Source organism: Phocoena sinus, chromosome 10 (assembly GCF_008692025.1).
Source record: "Phocoena sinus isolate mPhoSin1 chromosome 10, mPhoSin1.pri, whole genome shotgun sequence".
NCBI classification, from domain to species: Eukaryota; Metazoa; Chordata; class Mammalia; order Artiodactyla; family Phocoenidae; genus Phocoena; species Phocoena sinus.
Genome location: NC_045772.1, coordinates 100081061 through 100104240, shown reverse-complemented (window position 1 = coordinate 100104240; position 23180 = coordinate 100081061). Strand labels below are relative to the sequence as shown.

Sequence of the window (23180 nt, the reverse complement as noted above, 5' to 3'; positions counted from 1 at the left end):
GTGAGGTCAAACACGGCAGCTGTTCTCTCGTGAGGTGGAGGGGAGGTGACATGTGTATCCCCAGGTCCTCGCAGAAAAGCCCCACACACTGTAGGCGTGAAGTAACATTTTTGACTGAATGACAGAGCTAGGAAATTCACCCTCTGCCCAGCCTGGTTTTCCTCCCTCTGGCGCCCCTTCCCGGAGAGGCTGGATCTTCTGTTCTGAGTGACTGCAGCCAGGTAATCACACGGACTTTGGTACCCCTCTGCAGCGAGCTGTACAGTTGACACACGGTGGGGACAGGGGCAGGGCATTGCAGCAACTCGATCACTCCATGCCCGCCGAGCACAGGGGAAACAGAGTGTGAATTCGCCCGGGGCCACAGCCCTTCTCCGCCCCAGCCCGCCTGGCTTGCTGGATTGTTCTGGTAGTCTCTCCACGGGGAGCCTCAGGGAGATGCTGAGAGGGGCCTGAGACACTGAGCGGGGGGTGCTCGATGGAAAACTACAGACTGAGACTCGCGCTTCACACCCCAGCCCTGCGGGGAAGTTCTAGGACACACAGGGGAGGAACAGGCAAAGGGAAATTTCCCTTTCTCCTCACAGCGTCTCCTCCCCCCACCACCTGGGCCCGAAGAAGCGTCTTTATTATCCGGAAGGGGGCACTGTCTGTCCTGAGTGAATGGCCCCGGACAGTCCTGTATGAGCACCGTGAGGATATCTCAGAAACAGCGATGAGGACCCCGTTCTGGAGAAGCTCACCGGGCACGTAGTGGGGACACAGATATTTATTCAACAAGTACCAGTTCACCACTGATGGCCATCAGGCAATCAGACAAGTCCCAGCTGTGTGCTGAGTGCCCAGAGGTCCCCATCGTCACTGCTGCCTGGGACACTCCAGCATCCCAGCCCCTGCTTCCAGACGACCCTGCAGCAAACATCACCAAGTGCCCTGAAGCACCGACAACACGCTAAGCAGTCTCCCAGATTGCCTTTCGCCCTCCCAGCATCTCTGTGAAGTAGGTGTTGTCACGCACCCTTGATGGGTCGATAGACAGAGACTCAGATGCTTGTCTGGCCGACAGACAAAGGAGGCGTCAAACCCAGGCCTGTCTACCTGCAAACCTGGTTCCTTTCTAGGTTCTTGAGGTGTGTTCTGGCACCTTCTCTAGGAAAATCCCAAGGAAGAGGGTTGTGGCTGTGAAGGTCCAGAGCCTTGCTTTGAAACCACAGAGGGCAGGTACTTGGTGGAAAAGTCCAGCAGTGATTCACCTCCTCCCACCCCCTCGTCAGCGAGGCCAGTTCCCCTCCCGAGATCTCAGCTTCCAGCCTGGCTGTTGGTGGTGCCCATCCTACCGCCCCGGTGAGAGAGGGCTGTGCCCACCGGAGGAGAAGGAGCCAGCGCCAGAGGGGGCACGGTGAGATGGGGGGGAGGGACAAGGGGCAAAGGTGGGGAGACGAGGTGGGCGTGAGTCTCCGAGCCCAGCTCTGGGGGGGTTGTCTTGGGACAGCGCCCGCCCGTGGGGGAGCTCTGGCCGGGAGGGAGGTGGGGAGGGGCTGGGGACAGAGGACTTGACTTCCTGAGCTTGGGTGTTGTAATCCTGGCTCACAAACTTTTGGCCTCAGTCCCTCCTGCTGCTGTGGTATTTCTCTGCCCCTCCACTTCCCAGTACACCAGCTCACACTCAAGTGTACACACACACACACACACACACAGACACACACAGACACACACACACACACACACACACACGAGTCGCTTTCTGTCTGGGGGTCCCAGGACCACGACTGGATGGGATTCTGAGCTGGGAGGCAGAGAAGGAGCGAAGGTGGGGGACAGTTTCCCTTTCAGGTCGGGTCTCCTAGCGGCTTCCCTGGGACTCTGTTGGGGCCGCGAGGCTTGCGGGACCCCGGGGAGCCAGACGGGAGGAGGTGAGCTCCTCGCAGAGGGTGCGGGGTGGCTGGGTGGGGCGACACCTGAGAGGGGGACTGACTGGGTGGCAGTGTGTGTCCGCGCCGTGAGCAGGGCCAGAGGGAAGTCTGGTGTTGGGGAATCCTGGGACAAGGGGGTCACCCCAGCTCCTCTGCAGCATCTGAGCTGCTCAGGGACAAGCCTGGCTGGCGGAAAGTCCTGAGTCGGGGAGGGGGCTGGCTCCAGGGAGCGGGGGAGAGAGGAGCGACCCGGGCCAGAGAGCGAGAGGAGGGGGAGACAGACGGTGCCCCGCAGCTGGGAAGGAAGCGGCCAGCAGAGGGGCCAGACCCGTCAGCCTCCCCGCGGGCTCCACACAGGGGTGCGGACGGCAGGGCGGCCTGTGCCCCGGGGCGGGCATCGGAGGTGCGGGCGGCCCACGGGGTGTGAAGGACTCGACGGGGGTCATGTTTTGGTGCTGTGCACACAGGTATGTGTGTGCAAGGGGACGTGACGGGAGCGGCAACAGCGTGTGTGCTGAACGGGGAGCTGGTATGTGGGTGTGGGCTGAAGTGGGGCTGGGACGTCCAGGGCCTGGGCCGCTGCCCCCGGGGGCGCGTGGAGGGCAGCAGCATTTCCACCTGTGTCCGCTCCTCCGCCTACCTGCCCAGACCCTGAAAACAGTGAATTTGGGGCTTGTCAGCCTCCTGAAGGTTTCCTCTGCTTCTGGAGAGCACTGGCGTGTGGTGAGGTCCAGGTTGCCCCACATCCTGCCCCAGCTTAGCAGAGCAGGTGGGCAGCAGGGCAGCTCATGCTAGGGGTTGGAGAGGTGAGAGAGCTGGCATGAACCCTCGGGACGGTGGAGACTTCTGAAAGTTATCGTGACTGAGGATAACACTGTGTTTAAGTATTCCTGGCAAACGGGCGGGGGGTAGAAGGGCACAGTAGAGGGGGGCAGGGAGGGGGGCAGGAGGGTGGGGTGCTCTCCTTTGGCCTTTAACCCCCAAAAGGAGAGCTCAGTACAGCTTTTATGTCTAACGTCCTCCTGGAAAGGTCTTCCTTGAGTCTAACTTGAGTCCCGCTTGCTGTAAGGCAAGCCCGTTTCCCCTGGCCTTGCCATGGCCCTGGGCCAGCTTTCCTTCTCACGTGCTCCTGCTTTCATTCTGCCATTCCGGGTTTTCACTCTTACCCATAAATCATGCTCCTCTCAACAGCCTTTTTGAAAAAGAACAAACGTGTCACGTGAAGGTCAGCTCATCTGCGTTCTCTTCTCCCAAATCCTGCGCCCACCCTGGGCTCTGGGCTTTGCTTCCTCAGCCTGTGTTCCCCTCTGGCTTTCCCTTCATTTACTCCTTTCCCAGGTGGGTCTCCCCCACTCCAGCTGTTGAGGACAACTTGGCCCTGAAACAGCTGCCTCTGGTCTGGGGACAGTGAGGCTTGTCTCCTGGCCGCCCCGTTGGTGACCCTATGCTCGGGCCCCGAGCTGGGCTACGCGATGGCTTGGCGAGCAAAGGCAGTATCTCTCCTTGTCTTTTATGGATCTCATGCGTATACCCTGCCCTCCCAACACCACAGTTGAGTAGGGGTCATTCTCTCTTTCAGGGAGACTTAAAGCCCAGAGAGGAGGTGTGATTTGCCTAAGGTCACACAGCAACGTGGCCGCTCATCTCCCCAGTTACTGTACTGGTAAGTTTGTTCAAACCATTCAAAAATAGTTTACTGAGCACCTGGGGGTGTCAGGGCCTGTTCCTCAATCTCTCTGGGCTTCATTTCCTCATTTATAAAACGGAGTTAATAGTAATTCTTCAAATATTTTTATGAAGATGAAACAATAATGCATGTAAGGATGTGTATGTTTTCAGCCCAGTGCTGACTCAAATGTCAACTTCTTTTTTTTTTTTAAGGCTTTTACTTCAAAGGACAGGGACACAGGGGCTGGTATGCTGTTTCAGTCCTCCCTTTTCTCTGATACCCCTCAATCTTGAGGGGAACAGGTGTTGGACAAGAAATGGAGTCAAGTTTTTTGTTGTTGTTATTGTTTGGGGTTTTTTGGCTGTGCTGTGCAGCATGTGGGATCTTAGTTCCCCAGCCAGGGATCGAACCCGTGCCCCCTGCAGTGGAAGCGCGGAGTCTTAACCTCTGGACCACCAGGGAAGTCCCCCGTTAACTTCTACTATTACTAGCCAGGTCTGGACCAGACCTTGGGTCTCCTGTTTGATGCTTCTTCATCCATGTTTTTGAGTCCATTCATTCATTGGATAATGATTCAGGGGCCAGTCCTCAGAGTCCCCCAGCCGCAATTCTGTAGCAGTATCCACAGTTGGTTCAGGTGTCCCCAGGGGCCAAACCACCCTGTTCTTTCCACCTGAGGCTTGGTTCTCAAAGCCCCTGGGGTGTGGCTGATCTCTCTGAACCTGGAGCTCCCTTTCCTTCCCTTCCTCCCCCGCCCCTTCCTTTATATCAGAGAGTGAGGCCTTTGATTCCACGGGGTGCCTCTCTCCGCGCCTTCCCTCCTGGGCTGACCTTGCCACGGAAGCCTCCGAGTAGGTCCCAGTACCAGAGTTTCACCCCGACATTCTTTCCCATTCCTGGGATAACCTGCACTCTCCAAGTCACCTTCAAAAATTTCCATAACCTCAGATGGCCCTGCCACACCTTTCTAACTGACTTGGGCTTGGGTTGTTGCCTGGGTTAAAAGGACTAACAAGTAAACACAGACTCTTCTTTTAATAAAAAGAATCCCTTGTGTTTCTCTAGAAACTTGGAGGAGCAGAGAACCTTGGTAGCTCCTGGTCACTTTGGTTCCCCACTGCCCCTTGGAGGCAGAGGCAGGGGGCCTGGGGGAGAGGATCCTTCGGCAGCCCGGCACGTCTTCCTGGCAGAAACAAGAGTGGAGGTGGCGGAGTGTGGGGAGGGAAGGCCAGCAAGGATTCTGGATAGAGCACGCATCATTCTATCTCCTGGCAGCAGATAAACAGCCCGCGAGAGGGACAGGGTAGAGCAGAGTGGCTGCTCTTTAGGAGGGCAGGGAGTTGGGAAGGGCAGTGACCTGCCGTGGTGAGCAGTCACTTCTGGGTCTCCCTTGAGGGGACCGCTCGGATCCGGAGGTGAGCGCCCAAGTGAGGGTCCCTCTGGTGGCCACTTCTGCCACCAGAACCCCCGCCTGCTCTCAGGACAGAGGTTCAAGAGCCAGGGTCCCCTCGAAGGCCGCTCCTGTCCCGACCTGGCCTTGTGCCCCACCCTCCTCTGCTCTCCCAATCAGATGCCCGGACTTAGCTGGCTCCCATGTTTACCCAGAGGCCATCGGTCATGCCGGCACAGCTACGAGCACACAGCTGGCCCAGGGAAGACCATGCAGTTACCGGGCCACACCTGCCCTTTGACCTCCTGTTACCCCCGACAGCCTTTGATCCCTTCTGGCCTGGAGGCCGGAGGCTGGGCGGGTGACACCCACCGACACTGAGCAGCCGGGCAGAAGGGGCAGCGGGGACGGCAGCTGACTGTGAAGATCAGAAGAGACTTGCAATAAGAGTCCCCGAGCTTGGGTTTCAATCCCCATCTAGTCCTGAACGGTCTCAGGCAAGTCACTTCACCTGTCAAGGCCTGGATTTTTCCATCTGCAAAATGGGCAAACTAAGAGCAAACTGCTCCCTGTTTGTTCTCAGAGCTGTGAGAGCAAAGTGTGACTTTAGGTGTAAATATCAAGAATTTGGGAGGAAAATCAATGGTCTGCCAGTATTCGACAGCATTCCAGCAATAATGAAAGGTTAGGATGGAGAGAGCGGGGGTGACGGGCGTCCTTGGGGCTGCCCAGCTCATTCCTTCTTGTCCCCGCAGGCCACACCTCTCCTGCCGTCCTGCCCACTCCCCTCTGTGGCCTCCCAGCCCGTCCATGGCTGCAGACGACAGAAAAGTGGCAGTTCCCAAGGATGGGCCTTCTGTGGTCTCCTGGGTCCCTGAGGAGGGAGAGAAGTTGGACCAGGAGGGCAAGGACCAGGTGAAGGATCGGGGCCAGTGGAGCAACAAGATGGAGTTCGTGCTGTCCGTGGCCGGGGAGATCATTGGGCTGGGCAACGTCTGGAGGTTTCCCTACCTCTGCTACAAAAACGGGGGAGGTGAGTTCACTCTGAGGTGGGGAGAGCAGTGCCCACCTGGGCACCTCCTGCCTGGGCCGTGGAGGGAGGCTGGCAGAGAGCTTGACTCCAGCATCCCCCCGCTGTGAAATGGGGATGCGTCCTCACGGTGAGCTCCTCGCAGCTCACACTCTGGGCCACCCTTGCCAGGCACCGTGCTAGATACAAAGCACAACACACTCCGGGTTACACTCCAGCAAAGGGCAGCAGACCACAGACAGATACGTCCACTGTGGTCTGTCACATTGTGGGGAGCGGACGGGCCAGAAGCAGAGCAGGGAGGAGGGGCGGGGAGGGGCGTGAGATGGGAAGCGAGGGGACCAGGAAAGGGTCCGGCCGGGAGGTGGCCTTTGAGCCCAGACTTGAAGGAGGTGAAGGAGCCAGTCTCAAGGATGCAGTTCAAGTGAAGAACATTCTAAACGCAGGGGACGGCAAGGGGGCAATGACAGGCGGGAGAGGAGCCAGAGGTCGGGGCTCAGCCCCTCCGGGCCCTGCTCTGAGTGACATGGGAGCCACTGAGGAATGTTGATCAAAGAAATGACATTATCTTGTCTATGATTTTTTTTTTTTGCAATACGCGGGCCTCTCACTGTTGTGGCCTCTCCCGTCGCGGAGCACAGGCTCCGGACGCGCAGGCTCAGCGGCCATGGCTCACGGGCCCAGCCGCTCCACGGCACGCAGGATCACCCCGGACCGGGGCACGAACCCGTGTCCCCTGCATCGGCAGGCGGACTCTCAACCACTGCGCCACCAGGGAAGCCCTATGATTTTTTTTTTTAATTCAAGAAACAATTTTATATTTTTCAGCGCTGGTAGTAAAAATGAACAGGGGCACGGTGGGGAGGGATCAGAGTCACCTTTGTAAGTGTACAGTTAAATGGTTTTAGTATGTTCACAGACTTGTGCAACCATTACCACGACTGATTCTAGAAATTTTCCATCACCCCCCCAGAGAAGCCCTGTACCTGTTAGGAGTCACCCCCGAGCCCTCTCTCCACCAGCCCTTGGCAACCACTCATCTACTTCCTGTGGCTGTGGATTTAACCTATTTGGAATATTTCACATAAATGGAATAATTCATTTAGATGAGTTTATGTGTGACTGGCCAGATTCATTTTTGCCTTTTGAAAATAACTGTATTCCTCTTGTGGAAATGATATATGTGCATATTAGAAACATTCCAGAAAGGTAAAAAAGAAGGAACATTCCTGTTTAAAATTAACCACTGTTTAGAAAATCCTTCTAAACGCTGTTTTTTGTTTTTTTTTTTTTTTGCGGTATGCGGGCCTCTCACTGTTGTGGCCTCTCCCATTGCGGAGCACAGGCTCCGGACGCGCAGGCTCAACGGCCATGGCTCACGGGCCCAGCCGCTCTGTGGCATGTGGGATCTTCCCGGAACGGGGCACGAACCCGTGTCCCCTGCATCGGCAGGCGGACTCTCAACCACTGCGCCACCAGGGAAGCCCCACTGTTTCTATTTAATTTGACAAATATTTAGTGAACATCTACCACGTGTCTTGTTCTCTGTTTTATTTATTTATTTTAAAAAAATTATTTATGTATTTTATTTTCGGCTGCGTTGGGTCTTCGTTGCCGTGCATGGGCTTTCTCTAGTTGCGGCGACCGGGGGCTACTCTTCGTTGCGGTGCGCGGGCTTCTCATCGCGGTGGCTTCTCTCGTTGCGGAGCACGGGCTCTAGGCACGTGGGCTTCAGTAGTTGTGGCTCGTGGGCTCAGTAGTTGTGGCTTGTGGGCTCTAGAGCACAGGTTCAGTAGTTGTGGCGCACGGGCTTAGTTGCTCCGCGGCATGTAGGATCTTCCCGGACCAGGGCTCGAACCCGTGTCCCCTGCATTGGCAGGCGGATTCTTAACCACTGTGCCACCAGGGAAGCCCCTTTTATTCATTTATTTGATGTGGACCATTTTTTAAAGGTCTTTATTGAATTTGTTACAATATTGCTTCTTTTATTTTATGTTTTGGTTTTTTGGCCACGTGTGGGATCTTAGTTCCCTGACCAGGGATCGAACCTGCACCCCCTGCATTGGAAGGCAAAGTGTTAACCACTGACCACCAGGGAAGTCCCTTGCTCTCTGTTTAAAAACTTATAGTTCTTACTGCAAATTGCCTAAACCGATGACTCCAAAGAAATAGAAATGGGACTTCCCGGGCAGGCCAGGGCTGGGGTGAGAACTAATGCTGGGGGAGGATGTGGTGGCTTATTCTTCCCCGGCCGCAGTGTCACGGACATAGAGGTGGCTATGACCAAAGATGATCTCATCAGAGCCCTTGTTCCACAGAGGAGGACAGGGGCCCAGAGACCTCAGCCACTTGCCTGGGACCATGGAGCTGGTCGGCAGCAGCAGGCCCGGGAAGACTCACCAATCCGTCTTTGCTCTCACATGTTGCTATTGGGAGGGCAGATGGTACAAGAGTTTGGGAGGGCAATTTGGAAATGCCGGTCAAAGACCTTAAAAATGTTCATCCCTGGGACTTCCCTGGAGGTCCAGTGGTTAGGACTCTGTGACGCTTCCACTGCCATGGGCCCGGGTTCCATCCCTGGTCGGGGAACTAAGATCCCGCTTGCCTCGTGGCATGGCCAAAAAAAAAAAAGAAGGTTTCTTCTGAAAAGGTGGAAACAACCCAAACGTCCATCAGTGGATGAACGGATAAACAAAATGTGACCTATAGTGACACTGGATCGTTATTTAGCCTTGGAAAGGAAGGAAATTCTGATACATGCTGCAACATGGATGCAACTTGAAGACATTATGCTAAATAAGTCAGTCACGAAAGGATAAATACTGTAGGATTCCGTGAGGTGCCTAGAATGATCAAGTTTGTAGAGACAGAAAGAGGAAGGGTGGGTGCGGGGGCTGGGGGAGGGGGAGGGCAGTGAGCGTTGAAAGGGGACAGAGCTTCAGTTTGGGTGAGGAAACTCTAGAGAGGGCGGTGGCAGTGGTTGTGAATGAACCGAACGCTGCCGAGCTGTGCGCTTCCAGACGGTTAGAAGCGTAAAAGTTACGCTACGTACGTTTTCTGACAGAAAAAGCGAAAAAAAAAGGTCCATTTCTCTTGCCCTCTGACTAGCAGTTCCTCTGCTGGAAGTCTACGCCGAGGAGCAGAGTAGACAAGTGCACGAGGACGTGGGCGACGGTCCTCACCGCAGCAGGCTAGCAGAGGAGTGGCCTTGTCTGCGGGGGGCCCAGTTCAGACGGGAGCCTGAGGGAGGGGAAATACGCTCTGGAAATGATTACAGGGGAAATCATTTTCCCCAAGGTGTTTTTGTTTGTTTGTTTTTCTCGAAAACGGAACAAACTTGATGATTTAATAAGCATATCAAATTATACAGAACACATTTTCGGTTCCAAAAAGAATAAATGGACTAGATGTGTGAAGCACACCGAGAAAATACAAAGGGCATATATTAGGATCTCCATCTACGTTATCATTCATTTCCCTTCGAAGGTCTTTCCTATGCCGGGTGGGGCGCGGACCGGAAACTTTCCGCCGGGCCCTGCTCACAGACAGGAGGAAGCTGCTGCCTTGGGCCCCTGGGGGCTGTCGGGGGGGCGGCTGAGGGGTTGGCTGCCAGCTCAGCCCCCTTCCCCCTCCTCGGCAGGAGCCTTCTTCTTCCCCTACTTCATCTTCTTCTTCACCTGCGGCATCCCAGTGTTCTTTCTGGAAGTGGCGTTGGGCCAGTACACCAGCCAGGGCAGCGTCACAGCCTGGAGGAAGATCTGCCCCCTCCTCCAGGGTGAGTGCCTTCCGGCCGCACACCCCGCCCGCCCTCCCCCCACCCCCACCCCCCCCCACCCCCCACCCCCGCCGGCCATCACCCTCCCCGCTTCCTTCATCCACCCTGTGCTGAGGGCTGCAGAGGAGCTAGGACGTGTCATCAGGCTTCCTGGGGCCCGAAGCTTCTAGAACCTGGGTGGAAGCAGCCTCCAGGAAGGATGATACAAAATTATAACCAGGCACGACATTAGGTGCAGAGTCTTGGGAGGAGTCCTTGCAAGTGAGGAACCCTGAAGCTGAGTCTCCACAGCTTCGCAGGAAACGTGCTCCCGAGCGCGTGGCCTGGTCCCAGACATGCCTCCGCGGGGTATAATCATGGTGATGATGGTGATGATGTGCCGGGGCTCACGTCAGCACGTCACACGCGTTTGCGTCCTCGCCTAACCCTCCAGTAGTGTCTGCGTTACCCTCATAAGATGAGAAAATGAGGCCATTCGCTAACGCAGGTCTCCGTGGGTTTCTGCTGTGTCCTGTGTTAGGGACTAAGCTGGTCCCAGCCCCTGCCCTCCCTCTGGGGATCTGCTGGCACTGGTGTGAGCAGTGGGGATGTCCTCTTCCACCCTCTGTTCAGCTGATGGCGCCCTGACGGCCGGTGGGAAACCCAGGGGCCTCCTGGTCCCTGAGCGGCTCCTTGCATGGTTGCGGGGGAGGGAGGACTCTGCCTCGGACGCCAGGCCCTAAGGGGCCGGGCCCAGGACAGGCCTGTCTGGGGGCCGCCAAGCCTCCGCCGGACGGCGTGGACGTGGTGGAACCATGCTGGCTCCTGAGCAGACCGGGAGCCTGACCAGGGGCTGGGCGGCGGGGCATGGCTAGTCTGGTGTTTATCCCTCTTGGGGCATCAGATGGTTTTGTGTGGTCCTTGGGGGTCCATGTGGTGATTTGGGGGGTCCCTGTGGGATCAGAATGGGGACCCTGTGGGGTGTCTGGGATGATTTCCTCGGATCCTTGGGGTCCGTGTGGGCTGTGTGTGGTCCACGTGGAGTCTGTCCTCGGTTTGCTCCCTGGGGTCCACAGCCCCACCGAGGCTGCCCGGGTCCTTGCCTGATGGCCACACACGCGTGGGTTCCCTCCACCCCCCAGAGGCTCGGATGCCTAGTGAGACCCGAACTCGGGAACCTCCTGCCTCTGGCCTCATGCCTCTGTTCCTCCTGTCCCTTGCGACTTCACAAGTGAGGCATGACTGTCACAGAAAAACTAGAAAAACCAGAGAAAGAAAAGAACTTTTACACTTGATCTTAGCCAAAAGGCCGAGAAGCGATAGAAAAGAACTTTTAAAAGTGAACTGAAATCTGTCACCCAGAGACCCACCTGTTCACCTCTGGACGATGCCCCTTCCAGAGATTCTCTCATGAGAAAACAAATGCGTTCAGGTATACATCGTAAAACTGGGAGAATGCCTAGGGTGGCGCTCTGTCACCTGCTTTTCTTACTTAGAAAGATAAGGCGTAAAGGGCCTCTCAGGCCCGTGAATGAGCCCCGCGGGGTCTCTGTGGCCCCTGTCCTTCCAGCACGGTGGGCGGCTCCCAGGCTGACGCTGGTCTCTGGGACCCCCTTGTTACTCCCCCCCCACAAGGCATTGGCCTGGCGTCTGTGGTCATCGAGGCCTATCTGAACGTCTACTACATCATCATCCTCTCCTGGGCCCTCTTCTACCTGTTCAGCTCCTTTACCTCCGAGCTGCCCTGGACTGCCTGCACCCACTCCTGGAACACAGGTACTTGTCGTGTCGGCCCTGGGACGGGGCAGCTGGGGCTGGGCGAACAGTGATGGAGCTCTCGGCAGAACAGCCCCCAAGCCGAGCTGGGCGGGCACAGGTGGCCACTCTGCTGGCCGACCCCGTGTGGGACCTCCAACCAGCCGCCAGGACAGCCGACGACCCGGTGGGACGGTGGGTGACAAGCGGCTGCCGGGCGCTAGCACCCCCCAACGTCCACCCACCGAGCCAGTGTTCACTGCGGGCCTACTGTGTGCCAGACCCTCGAGACCCGGCGGTGGGCCCGGCTGATCTGGCCTAGCCCGCACCAGGGACAGTCAAGCGCTGGGAACAGACGAGCGGACAGAGCAGTGGCAGATTTCGACGGGTGACCACGGAAGGATGGGAAGGGGCCTGTGTGGGGACCACTCCCAGCGGGGCCGTCCCACGAGCCCATACCCCCATCGCTGGGGAGTGAGGTGCACACGTGGGCATGGGGGCCTGGCCTGAGGTCTGGACAGGGTCAGAGGTGGCCGGCAGCACGGCCAGAGGAGCAGCCAGCTCCACCAGGATGAGAGCAGCGTGAGGCACACAGGGACGGGGGCTGCTCACCCGAGCCACCCGAGCAGGAACTCCTGACGCTGGAAAGCGGGGGCTCCAGAGGAAGCTCTGGGGACCGGGAATGCGAGGCCAGAGGGGGGCGGACGGGGTGTGAGGGCGCCTCTGCCCGCCTGGCCCGCTGCTGATGCCCCTCTTGTCCCCTGCAGAGCACTGCATGGACTTCCTGAACCGCTCGGCAGCTGGCACAGCGGCCCCGCCCGTGAACTTCACCTCCCCCGTCATGGAATTCTGGGAGTAGGTGCCCGGCCTGGAGGCCGCCTCCCGGGGGCCCCAGGCGGAGGGAATTTAAATGTCTGGGGCCCGGGACTGGGGGTGCAGGTGTACACCTCCCTGTGCATGCTTTCCAGCACTCACGTCACTAGGAGATGAGGGACCCTCCACACCTACCGTCCACACCCTCACGCTCGCCCCGCATCCACCTGTGTCCACCTGGACTCACACGCACGTCCACGTGACTTGCATCGCCCACGTGCCTTCTTACCGTCACCCACCCGCACCCACACGCCCACCTGCACGTAGACAGCCACGGCCGACGGCCAGGCGAGCTGGGAAGGGTCTGTGCCAGCTCCATGTGCCCTGATGTCCTGGTGGTGGCTTGAAATTGGCCGAAGTGGGAGTATTTACACCACAGGAACTGGCAAATTTCTACACTCACGCCTGCACCCTCCACACGAGCACTTGCACCCCAGCATCCACACGTGTCCACCCTTGCGCTTATACAAGTCTACCCGCCCTCACACTTAACCTTGGCCCACATGTACTCACCGACACTCTCCCCGGGGCGCCCTCCCGGCATCCACGCCGCCCTCATGCCCACCGACCCCGGCACACACGTGTTCCCATCACCCCAGTCACTCTTCAGATGCTGACGCCCATCCAGCCCCTCTGTCTGCTTCCCGAGCACCTGCTCATCGACTGCCCGTACGGGTCTCTGCTCCCCACAGGCTTGAGCTCGCTCAGACGCTTACTGCCCTCACTCTCTGTCTCTATCTCTCTGACATAGAGAGATATGGGATCATGTGGTCGTCTAACGGCCAGGGGCTTAGAGACCACAGGTGGGAACGTGCTGGCCATGGGGCAGGGAAGGGGTGGGGGCAGGGAGGCGTGGACTCTGAGACCTGTGGGGTCAGCTCTGAGGATGAGGACACCTGATGGCGGAGGCCACTGTCCCCTCGGCCTCACCTGGTTGTGTGTCTCCCCGTCCCCAGGAGACGTGTTCTGGGCATCAGCTCCGGCATCCACGACCTGGGGGCCCTGCGTTGGGAGCTGGCCCTCTGCCTCCTGCTTGCCTGGGTCGTCTGCTACTTCTGCATCTGGAAGGGGGTCAAGTCCACGGGCAAGGTGAGGGGTCCTGGCTCCGGGACCACTCTCTGTGGCCCCCAGGGTCCACAGGGACACACATGGCATCCCTCTGGAGACCTGAAAGAGAAAGCAGTGAAAGGGAGAGGCCTGCTGAGAATAGGGGACATCACGGGAGGGCAGGGTTTAGCTCAGCACAAGGGAAGGCTTTCTTTTTCGGTATGACTTTCAAAGGCCTGTTTACGTAAGTGAAATGCAGAGCAAAATAAGAACCAGGAAGGTCCCGGTGTCAGAGCTGAGCCACCAGCGGGCTGGAGGGGTGTCTGCACATCCCTGTCAGCATTTTGCTGGTCGGCTTCTAGCTTCCTTTATGCACGCATGTGTGTGTGTGTGTGTGTGTGTGTGTGTGTGTGTTGTGCGAATATCGCACAATCAGGATCACACACTCGCACGATGTGTTTGGCTCGTTTAACAACACACCAAGACCACGTCTAGGATGAAGTGGCAAACAGAACAGTCTTTGAGGTGGTGGGTTTCCAACCTCTGAAGGAGCTCAAGCTGAGGGTGGACAAAGTGGTCTGTTGTGTGTACAGAGTTCACACTGGAGCATCGTTTCCAACCCAGGGAGTCTGACATTGATGCTCCACGCTTGTTACAGCCGGGAACAGACAGGGTCCCACCTTCTCTGATTAGCCCCCTCCCAAAGCAGCCTCCCCCTTCCACGGATTGTTGTAATAACGATAACATAAAAATAATAGTAATAACAACACGGAGAGTGCCGCCCTCTCGGGGAAGGGGCAGAGTGGAGCCCCCCCCCCCAGTGTGTCTCCTGTCCCCCAGAGCTCAGGCCAATGCTGCTCCCCCAACCTTAAGCCTGGAAAAGTTCCGTCTAAATTTCCCCACTGATCACTGTACAGACCTGCTCGCCTTCCCCCTGGGCGGGGGGGTCCCCCCCCTTCAAGGGGGCAAGGGGCAGGCGAACAGCCAGGATACGGGATTAAGAGAGACCAGAATCTGGATTAATGTTACGGGTGGAAACTCATACCCCTCCCTGCCCTTCTTCCTGTTCCTTTGCCCTGCTGATGTGTGTCTCATCCTCTGCTGGGGAGCCCCAGACACCCCAGAATGTGTAAAGGGAGGGGTGGGAAGTTTCCTGTGCTCACCCCTCCTCCGAGGCAGTTCGTGCTGCCCGGGGAAGGGTGACCTTGGTCTTCTCCCCTCCAGGTTGTCTACTTCACAGCCACATTCCCCTACCTGATGCTGGCCATCCTACTGATCCGAGGCATCACCCTGCCCGGAGCCTACGAGGGCATCATCTACTATCTAAAACCAGATTTGCTTCGGCTCAAGGACCCCCAGGTAGGAACCTCACTGGGGACTGTTTCCCCAGGCATCTCCCGCCCCAAGCCAGATCTGGACTTCTGAAAACCTTTGATTGCTTTTCGCTGTTTAGAGGCAATCTGTGACCACTGGAGAAAAAAGTAGATAATATAGAAGAAAATTATGAAAAAGGAACTAAAAACCTCCCGTAACCTTACCACTCAGCTATAACCTCTGTTAGCATTTTAGTATATTTCCTTCCAATTTTTTTTTCTATATGGTGCGTGTGTGTTTCCACGTTGTTGAGACAATTATACGTGGAGATAAATATATTTTCACTTATAGTGTAAGCATCTTCCTTGTTATTAAGCCCATTTGTAAATGTCCTTTTATCATTTGCATAATGTTTCCTCCGTCCCCCATCCATCCGCTCACTCATCCAGCCAGGATGTACTGCGGTCCCATAAGTCCAGGTACCTCTCTAGAGCTGGTGTGGGCAGCAGGCGGACAGACCCGGACATATGACCTCTGGGCATCCACACCTGGGACAGGTGTCGGCTTTTACTCAGTTCTTCCCCGTTCCTGCACATTTAGGTCACGTATTTTTTTTTTTTTATGATTGTACAGACAGCTGCGATGAACACCTTGTGTTTAAATCTTTGACCACATCTCTGATTATTTCCTGACAGTAGTCAGACGTAGAAGTGGGATTACTAAGTCAGGGAGTACGCACCTTTTAAGGCTCTTGACATGTGCTGTGGACTTTGACTGCCCGTGTTGGTGGGTACCCTTCCTTCTGTAGGCCCATGAGAGATTCAAGTAGAATTTATTTTAACCTTTGATAGGTCAAAGTAGTAGCATGTTGCCATTAAAATTTTTTTTTTTACTAGTGCGATGTTGGACATTTTGCCCCTCTGGACTTGTCTGAGCACATTCTTTGCCCCTCCCACTCCCCCCCCCCCACCCCGTGGAGTCTTGGTGTCTTCTCTCTATATTTGAAGGCCGTGGCCTCTGCCCACATGGCTGCCTGGGGGCACCTGCAGGTTGAGGGCGGCCAGGTCCTCAGCTCCGCCCTGCAGACAGCCCTCCTTCTCTGGTTCACCGTCTGTGGTGAACCAACTAGAAGTTACAGTCACGCGCACCGACGTGGTGCCTGCTGAGTGCCCACGGGAAGAGGATGCGTTAGTGGGCGTAGGCTGTAACGTGGGCTCTGCGGGGACGGAGGGGCCTCTGGTTGTGGAGGTGAGGGGCAGTCACTGCTCCAGGCCCTGGCGGGCTCCCCCCATCTTCCCACCGCTTCCTCGGGGTCTCCTGCAGGTGTGGATGGACGCAGGCACCCAGATCTTCTTCTCCTTCGCCATCTGCCAGGGGTGCCTGACGGCCCTGGGCAGCTACAACAAGTACCACAACAACTGTTACAGGTAAGCGGGGCGCAGGGTCCTGGGAGGGGGCCTTCCTCCGTTGTGAGCAGGGGCCCGAAGCTGTGCAAAACCGACACTGGGGTCCCCTTTCCAGACCTGGGCTTTCTCCCTCCCTTTCTTCTCTTCACCTTCTGGTACCTGGTCTTGGGCTCCTTTCCCCCACTTCCTTTCCTCTCTCCTCTTTACCGCTCACCGTCTTTGGATGTCCCCCCACGATGGGTTTCTTTCTCCCTTTTCCTTCCCATTTTCTGCAGGGACAGCATCGCCCTCTGCTTCCTGAACAGCGCCACCAGCTTCGTGGCCGGGTTTGTGGTCTTCTCCATCCTGGGCTTCATGTCCCAGGAGCAGGGGGTGCCCATCTCTGAGGTGGCCGAGTCAGGTGGGCGCTGCTTTGCTGCCTGGGGCCGGGGAGAAGGAGGGGCAGGGGACAGGAGGCCAGGGGTCCCAGAAGCTGGGTACTGTAGGAACCTTTCAGCATCAGGCGGCCGTGCTAGGCACAGAGCAGAACCCCAAAACCAGGGGAGGGAGGAGGGAGGCGGGGACGGATGGGAGGACGGACGCACGAGTGGAAAGCGTGCTCCCCAAAGCAGTAGAAGAGCCGGCCGGCCCTCGGGAACCAGCGCGCGCACGCAGGCGCGCGCACGCAGGCGCACGCACACGCGCGCGAACACAGGGGCGGGGCCCTGATGGCGTCTGTGCCCAGCAGGCCCTGGTCTGGCCTTCATTGCCTTCCCCAAGGCTGTGAGCATGATGCCCCTGTCCCAGCTGTGGTCCTGCCTCTTCTTCATCATGCTCATCTTCCTCGGGCTGGACAGCCAGGTTCGCCCCCGCCCCCGCCCGCCCCCGTCCGCCCTGCGACCCCCTTACTAGCTTCTGCGTCCGCCGCCATAACCTCCCCGACCTCGCTGTCCCCCGACCGGACTTCCCAGCACCTGGCCCCGGCATCCGGGGCCTGTCCTGGAGGCTGGTCGGGGGACGCCCGGCCTCCTCTTCCGGGAGGGGCCACCTGCTTTGCTCCCCCAGGCCCGACCCTTCCGCGCGCGGATGTGGACGCGCCCTCCCAAACCTTCGGGCCGCCCAGCCCCGCCCAGCCAGCCCTCGCGGCTGGCACCTTTCGTGGTGGAGACGAGGCTGAGGCAGGGTTGGCCTCACCCCGGTTCTGGGCCCCATGCACTCTGTGGGCCAGTGTGGGGTTGGGGAGCGAGGAGGCAGCGGCCCCTCTTACCAGCCCCCTCCGGCCCACAGTTTGTCTGTGTGGAGTGCCTGGTGACAGCCTCCGTGGACATGTTCCCCAGGCAGCTCCGGAAGAGCGGGCGGCGGGAGCTCCTGATCCTTGCCATCGTGGTCCTGTGCTACCTGATCGGGCTCTTCCTGGTCACCGAGGTGAGTGGCGGGGGCGGCCTGCAGGCTGGCGACCCCCCGACACCCTCAGAGCCACGTTCCCCTCGCCTGCCCGGCCCTTCACTGTGGAGGGACCACATGGCGGAAGCTTCCTGTGTTGGTTCCCTCTCCTTTGGTTTCAGGTGATAGAAGTCAAACAAGCTGGCTTAAGCAGGAAGGTGAATTTTTTTGGTTAGGAAACAGAAAAGTCTAGAGATGCTTCGGTTTCAGGCACGGTTGGATCCAGCAGCTCCAATGGCATCCTCAGGGATGCTCCCCTCTATCTCCTGGCTTCCCTTTCCTCTGGTGATGTCATTCTTGGGCAGATTTCCCTCCTGGGATGTTACAGACAGCTCTGGGCAGCTTCAGGGTTCCCTTCTGCCACCAGCCAACCCCGGGGGGATAGGGCCCTTTCCCTGAGAATTGGCCGTTGCTCTTCTTTAGGCCTGGAGCAGGGAGGGGCGCACACTCAGAGTGAGGTGGCCGCAACTCGGCAACTTCCGGAAGGTGGGGTGCTGGACAGCACAGCGTGTGTGTGCACCACAGTCCCCGGGGTCCTCGCAGGTGTCAGAGCTGTTGTCAGATGAGGGCCGGGAGGCTGGGAGTCAGGGACAGGCGGGGCAAACGCTTTTTGGCTGCAAGGGATGAGTTCCCTGGACCGGGCAGGGTGGCATCCCAGATGGGCTTCTGTCGTCTCGTGTGGGCTGGGGCATGTCCCCTGCCCCCCGGCCGAGGTCTCACTCTGCCTCTTGCCCCCCAGGGCGGGATGTACATCTTCCAGCTGTTTGATTATTACGCCTGCAGTGGCGCGTGCCTGCTGTTCCTTTCCGTGTTTGAAGTGCTCTGCGTCGGCTGGGTGTACGGTAAGTGGGTGGGCGGGGGAGGCTTGGGGCCATGCGAAGGGCGGGATGTGCCCAGGGTGAGGACGGGCCCGCCGGTCTCTGCGGGTCTTTGTGCTGCTGGCGGGTCTTTGTGCTGCTGTCCTGGTCCTTTTTACTTGAGTTTAGCGGTTGCTGGGAACCCAGGTGTTTCTCATTACGGCAGTGGAGCTGGGCTAATGACAACGGACTTCTTTGAAGAGTGAGAATGATTATAAATAACTGTGCACAGCTTTCTGGATGCAGAGGCTGTTGGAGGCCTTCTCCCATGGGGATCCTAGTCAAAAGGGACCTCCAGGGCCACTTAGTCTGATCCTTCAGAGATTCCCACATGCGCTTTCAAAGTCGTCACCCAGGCTTTGCTTGAACACGTCCACGGACAGGAAGCTCATCCCCGTGTTTTTGACGTAGCCTTTTCTGTTCTGGTGGTCGTGCATTTCTTTCTGATACTTTGGTGAATTCTGGCTTCCACTGACTCCCACCCACAGCGCCACCCCCTCGGCACCGAGGAAGTCAGCCAGCGGTGCTGACCACGTGGTATCCAGGCTGTTATCTGCCTGGGGTGAGGTTAGAGGAGAAGCCTTTATGTTCCGAGCACTGCACTGCTGAGTGCCGAGTGCTGTCTCGTAATCTGCGCCACAGCCCTGCACAGGGGAAACCTAGGCTCAGAGAGGTTGGGTCCCTTGCCTGTGCTCACACAGCAGGCAGGTGGAGGAGCCGTCCTCATGCCGCAGGTCCCTCTGGCTCCACTGCACCAGCTGGGGGAACGGATTGTCAGTGTGCCAAAGCTCAGGGCAGAGAGGGTGCGTGGGTACCACGCAGCAGGGCCTCAGGACGAGCCGCGAATAGGAAGGGTTTTATCTCGCTGCCCTAGGCCTTCCTCGTTGGCGTCCTTCCCTCCCCACGCGTCTCCTGCCTTTTCGCTCTGATTTCCCCACTGCTTTTCGACACTTGTTCTCAGAGAGGATCTGACAAACTCCATCACAGCGAGGTGTAAACGGCTGATGATATGTTACACCTACAGCAGCGGTATCTGCTCTTCTCCTGGGGGGAGGTTAAGAAGCCAAAGGGACGACTGTCTAGCGGTGGCATTTCGCAGTGTTCCTTTTGTGGTGGTGAGGGGGTGGCTAGAGGGCTCCCAGGCCTTTCCCAGTCAGTGGCTCTTTACTTCTTAGAAGGTGGAGCAAACGTGGAAACCTAAGGACATTAAACCAAGTGCAAGAGGCAGTGTTTCCATGGCCACAGCCCAGCCCCCTTCTGTGCTTCACTGGGAGCACAGAGGGGCCCCCTGGAGTCTGGGGTGCAGGTGCCGCCCCCGCCCCGCAGGGCTCAGCGCTGGGCTCGAGCATCGGCTCCCTTGGTGTTTTGCTATTTTTACTTGAAGCCGAGTTCACCTCTGCGACGCAATAAGCGTGTGTATACCCTCTGAGCCCTGTTTGGGCTCACACCCTCCTCTGTGTTAGGACTCGGGTCTTCATCCGCAGACCTGAGAGCAGAGAGACACTGGGAGGTTAGGGGCTCTCGGTTGGTGGCGGCCTCCCCGCCACCAGTGTCACTCACGTGTCCAGATCCAGGTTCCCCACCACGGTGCGGGGAGGCGGACGAAGCAGGTGAGTCCTTCCCCGAGCCCACCCGCCGTCCCCTTCCTGTCCTCACATTCTCCCCCCACCCACCTGGTCAGGGGCCGACCGTTTCTATGACAACGTGGAGGACATGATTGGCTACCGGCCGTGGCCCCTAGTGAAGATCTCCTGGCTCTTCCTGACCCCGGGCCTTTGCCTGGTATGTGCCCTCCAGCACCCCCACCCCCATCTCCTCCTGCCTCTAGCCATCTCGGGCACGGGCAGAGTTCTGGGGCTCCTTCCCTCCTGCGCCTGCACAGTTACCTGCAGGGGCTGCTTCGTGCCCTCTTGTGTGCTGGTTCCCCACCCCCCTTTTCTCGCCCGTCTCTTTGCTTTACCAGCACTACCATCTGGTCTAGTTCCTGCTCCATCCCTCCCTCCCTCGCACCTCCGTCTGTCTGTCTGCCTGCGTGATTTCCCAGCTGTTGGTCTCCCCTCCCTGCCTCTGAGCCCGCGGTCTGTGACGCACTTGTAGAGGGAGCCTCTGCCCTCCATCTCTAGAGGCGCCAGTGTGTTGGTGTTTAACTGCTCCGTCCCGAGGAGAGGGTTTCACGGGCTCCTCCTGCATCTGTGTCTTCCCGCTGTCTTTCTAGGCCACTTTCCTCTTCTCCTTGAGCAAGTACACACCTCTCAGATACAACAACGTCTATGTGTACCCGGCCTGGGGATACTTCATCGGCTGGCTCCTGGCTGGCTCCTCCATGAGCTGCATCCCACTTTTCATCGTCGTCGCCCTCCTGAAGACCCAGGGTTCCTTCAGGAAGGTAGGGGCTGGGGAAGTGGCGCATCAAAGGAGGGCACCGAAGGGGCTGGACTCTGGGCAGGACACCACGGCCGGGCCAGCTCTGAGTGCCGGGCTGCCCTTCAGTCTAAGGGAATCTTAAGGAGAAGGACCTTTGAAGAAGGGCTTCATTTTCAGAAATGTTCAAGAGTCCTAGAGTCCTAGAGCTTCAGCATCTGACCTCCAGCAGATCATCTGGGCAGGTTGACCAAGGGCAGCTGTCAAGGGGTTAAGGGGGAAAGTGAGTCACAAATAAGAACACAAGGTGCCAGATGCAGGGGGTCATAGAGCACAGATTCCTGCTCTTGGAAACTGGTGACCAGCAGCCATGGTTCATCCACACAGGCTCCCGGCTTCTCTCCTCTCAGCCCTGCCTGCGAACCATATGCAAAAGGCTCCCTGTTTAGGGTTCGGGACATGTCTTCCTGGAAGGGATAGAGCCAACGTCCCACAAAGACATTACATTTGTGGAAATCAGTCTCGCCCACAAGTCACAGAAAACCCAATGTGCAGTAAGCAAACGGGCCTGGTTTCTTCTTACATGTGAAGAGGACCAGAGACGGGGGCTCCTGGCATTTGGTCCGGCTGCTTAAAGAGGCCGTTAGAGACCAGACGCTTCCTCTATTCCTGGACTTCCATCCCGGTCATGTTGTCTTTTCATCACCATGCTTATCACCGCATGGTCACGAGAAGGTTGTCATGATTCCAGTCATCACGTCTGCATTCAAAGCAAGAAGGAGATGGCACCAGTAACAGTAGTCACCGTAGGACTACTACTAGGAGGAACAATGATAGACACTTACTGAGCGTGTGATAATAGCAGCAGTAAGAATAGTAACAATAAGAACAGAATAGACGCTCGCTGATCACTTTACCCTGTGCTGGGCACTGTTCTCTGAGGTGTGTCTGTCACCTTACAGACGAGTCACAGTGTGGTTCAGTGGGGTGCCTACGACCGCGCAGGCGTCAGTAAGAGCCAGGACGGGAGCCAGGCGGTTCACACGCTCAGTCACACGTTACTGCCTCTTCTTGCTTCTCGAGCTCTGTGCCCTTTCACTCACTCACGCTGAGCTGTGTGCTGGGCCCTGGGGACACAGACACGAGGACACGTCTTTGCCTCTCTTGCCACCAGCACCACTGACTCCTCTTCTCCCCGCAGCGCCTGCGGCAGCTCGTCACCCCTGACCCCAGCCTGCCACAGCCCAAGCGACACCTGTGTCTGGACGGTGGCAGCGGCCGGGACTGCGGGCCTTCCCCAACGAAGGCGGGTCTCATGGCCGGGGAGAAGGAGACGCACTTGTAGGATGTGGCTGGAAACCAGGTGGCTACTGAGCCAGGAAGCTGGGTCAGGGCCCCCGTGCCCCCGGCGGACAGCCTTCGCCTCTGCCCCCTCCCGCAGCCCTGCCGAGAAGCTCTGTGATGTCCGTGGGCAGCCCCTCCCGGTGGGCTAGAGACAGTGCCGCCGGAGCCTGCCGTGCCTGTTGGAACACGCCGTCTTATCTGTGAAGGAGGTGGTCTTTCCGGAGCCCACCGTCTGGTTAGAACAACTGCAGTGTGCGACAGCGGATCACCCACTGTAGGGAGGCTTCCTCTTAGCACTTAGGATCTCTGTGCCTGGGGAGGGTAGCGCCCATAGAGGTACACGCCATGTTGCATGTGACAACTGAACACCCCACGCTGGGTCCTGACGTTCCACTGGAGGGCTTCCTCACCTGGCTTAGTGTCCTGGAGCCCACGGGAAGGAACCAGAGAAACGGCCACCGTTGTCTTGCATTTTCCCGGAGGTGGTGTCACAAGGTGTCCCCAGCTCCAGCCCTAGTTCCATGCCCGCCTTGCAGTGGTGTCCTTAACGCACAGAGCATTGGGGTGGCAGGGGCTCAGCATGGCCCCCACACTTGGCAAACAGGCACGACCATGGGCCTGCACCCAGGACAGACATGGCTAGTCGGTCGCATGTTCTGTCCCAGCTGATGCCTTCCAGAGACAGTGCCCCCGGCAGCTCCCGACCCCGACTTCATGGATGAGGAAACTGAGGAACCCAAGGGACAAAATGATTTTTCAAGTTCATGAAGCTCCTCGGGGCCAGAGACACGACTAAAGCCGGGTGTCCTGCTCTCAGGCCGGTGTCCCTCCCACTGCCCCCTCCTGCCTTGTTAACAAGCACCCATGGATCACCTGCCGTGTGTGCCAGCCTTCTTTCTGTTCATTGTGGTTCTTGGGGTAGGAGGGAGAGAGTCCCCCTCGGGCGGTGGTGGGGGGGATGTGAGCAGCCCGCCCAGATTGGCAGCCCTACCCTGGCAGCTCCTCCACTAGCCCATACCCCTCTGACCGGATTTCCTCCCTGGAC

General features: G+C 57.9%; 1 protein-coding gene across 9 annotated transcripts; it reads left to right on the top strand.

The window, feature by feature from the left end:
• The first annotated feature begins 1290 nt into the window (after nucleotides 1-1290).
• On the top strand, nucleotides 1291-23012 carry SLC6A12 (solute carrier family 6 member 12). Of its 9 annotated transcripts, none has more exons than XM_032646780.1 (17): nucleotides 1294-1399; nucleotides 3493-3576; nucleotides 5294-5469; nucleotides 5728-6005; nucleotides 9643-9777; nucleotides 11392-11532; nucleotides 12279-12366; nucleotides 13341-13473; nucleotides 14656-14790; nucleotides 16069-16172; nucleotides 16427-16551; nucleotides 16879-16991; nucleotides 17418-17555; nucleotides 18313-18415; nucleotides 20112-20212; nucleotides 20646-20816; nucleotides 21993-23012. In XM_032646780.1, the coding sequence occupies exons 4-17, from the start codon at nucleotides 5783-5785 to the stop codon at nucleotides 22134-22136; spliced, it is 1854 nt and encodes a 617-aa protein (XP_032502671.1). In that variant the 5' UTR covers nucleotides 1294-1399; nucleotides 3493-3576; nucleotides 5294-5469; nucleotides 5728-5782; the 3' UTR covers nucleotides 22137-23012. The 9 variants fall into 9 exon arrangements, with proteins under 9 accessions (XP_032502677.1, XP_032502676.1, XP_032502671.1 ...); XM_032646779.1 differs by having other exon boundaries at nucleotides 5188-5469; XM_032646778.1 differs by having other exon boundaries at nucleotides 5153-5469.
• The last annotated feature ends 168 nt before the right edge of the window (nucleotides 23013-23180 follow it).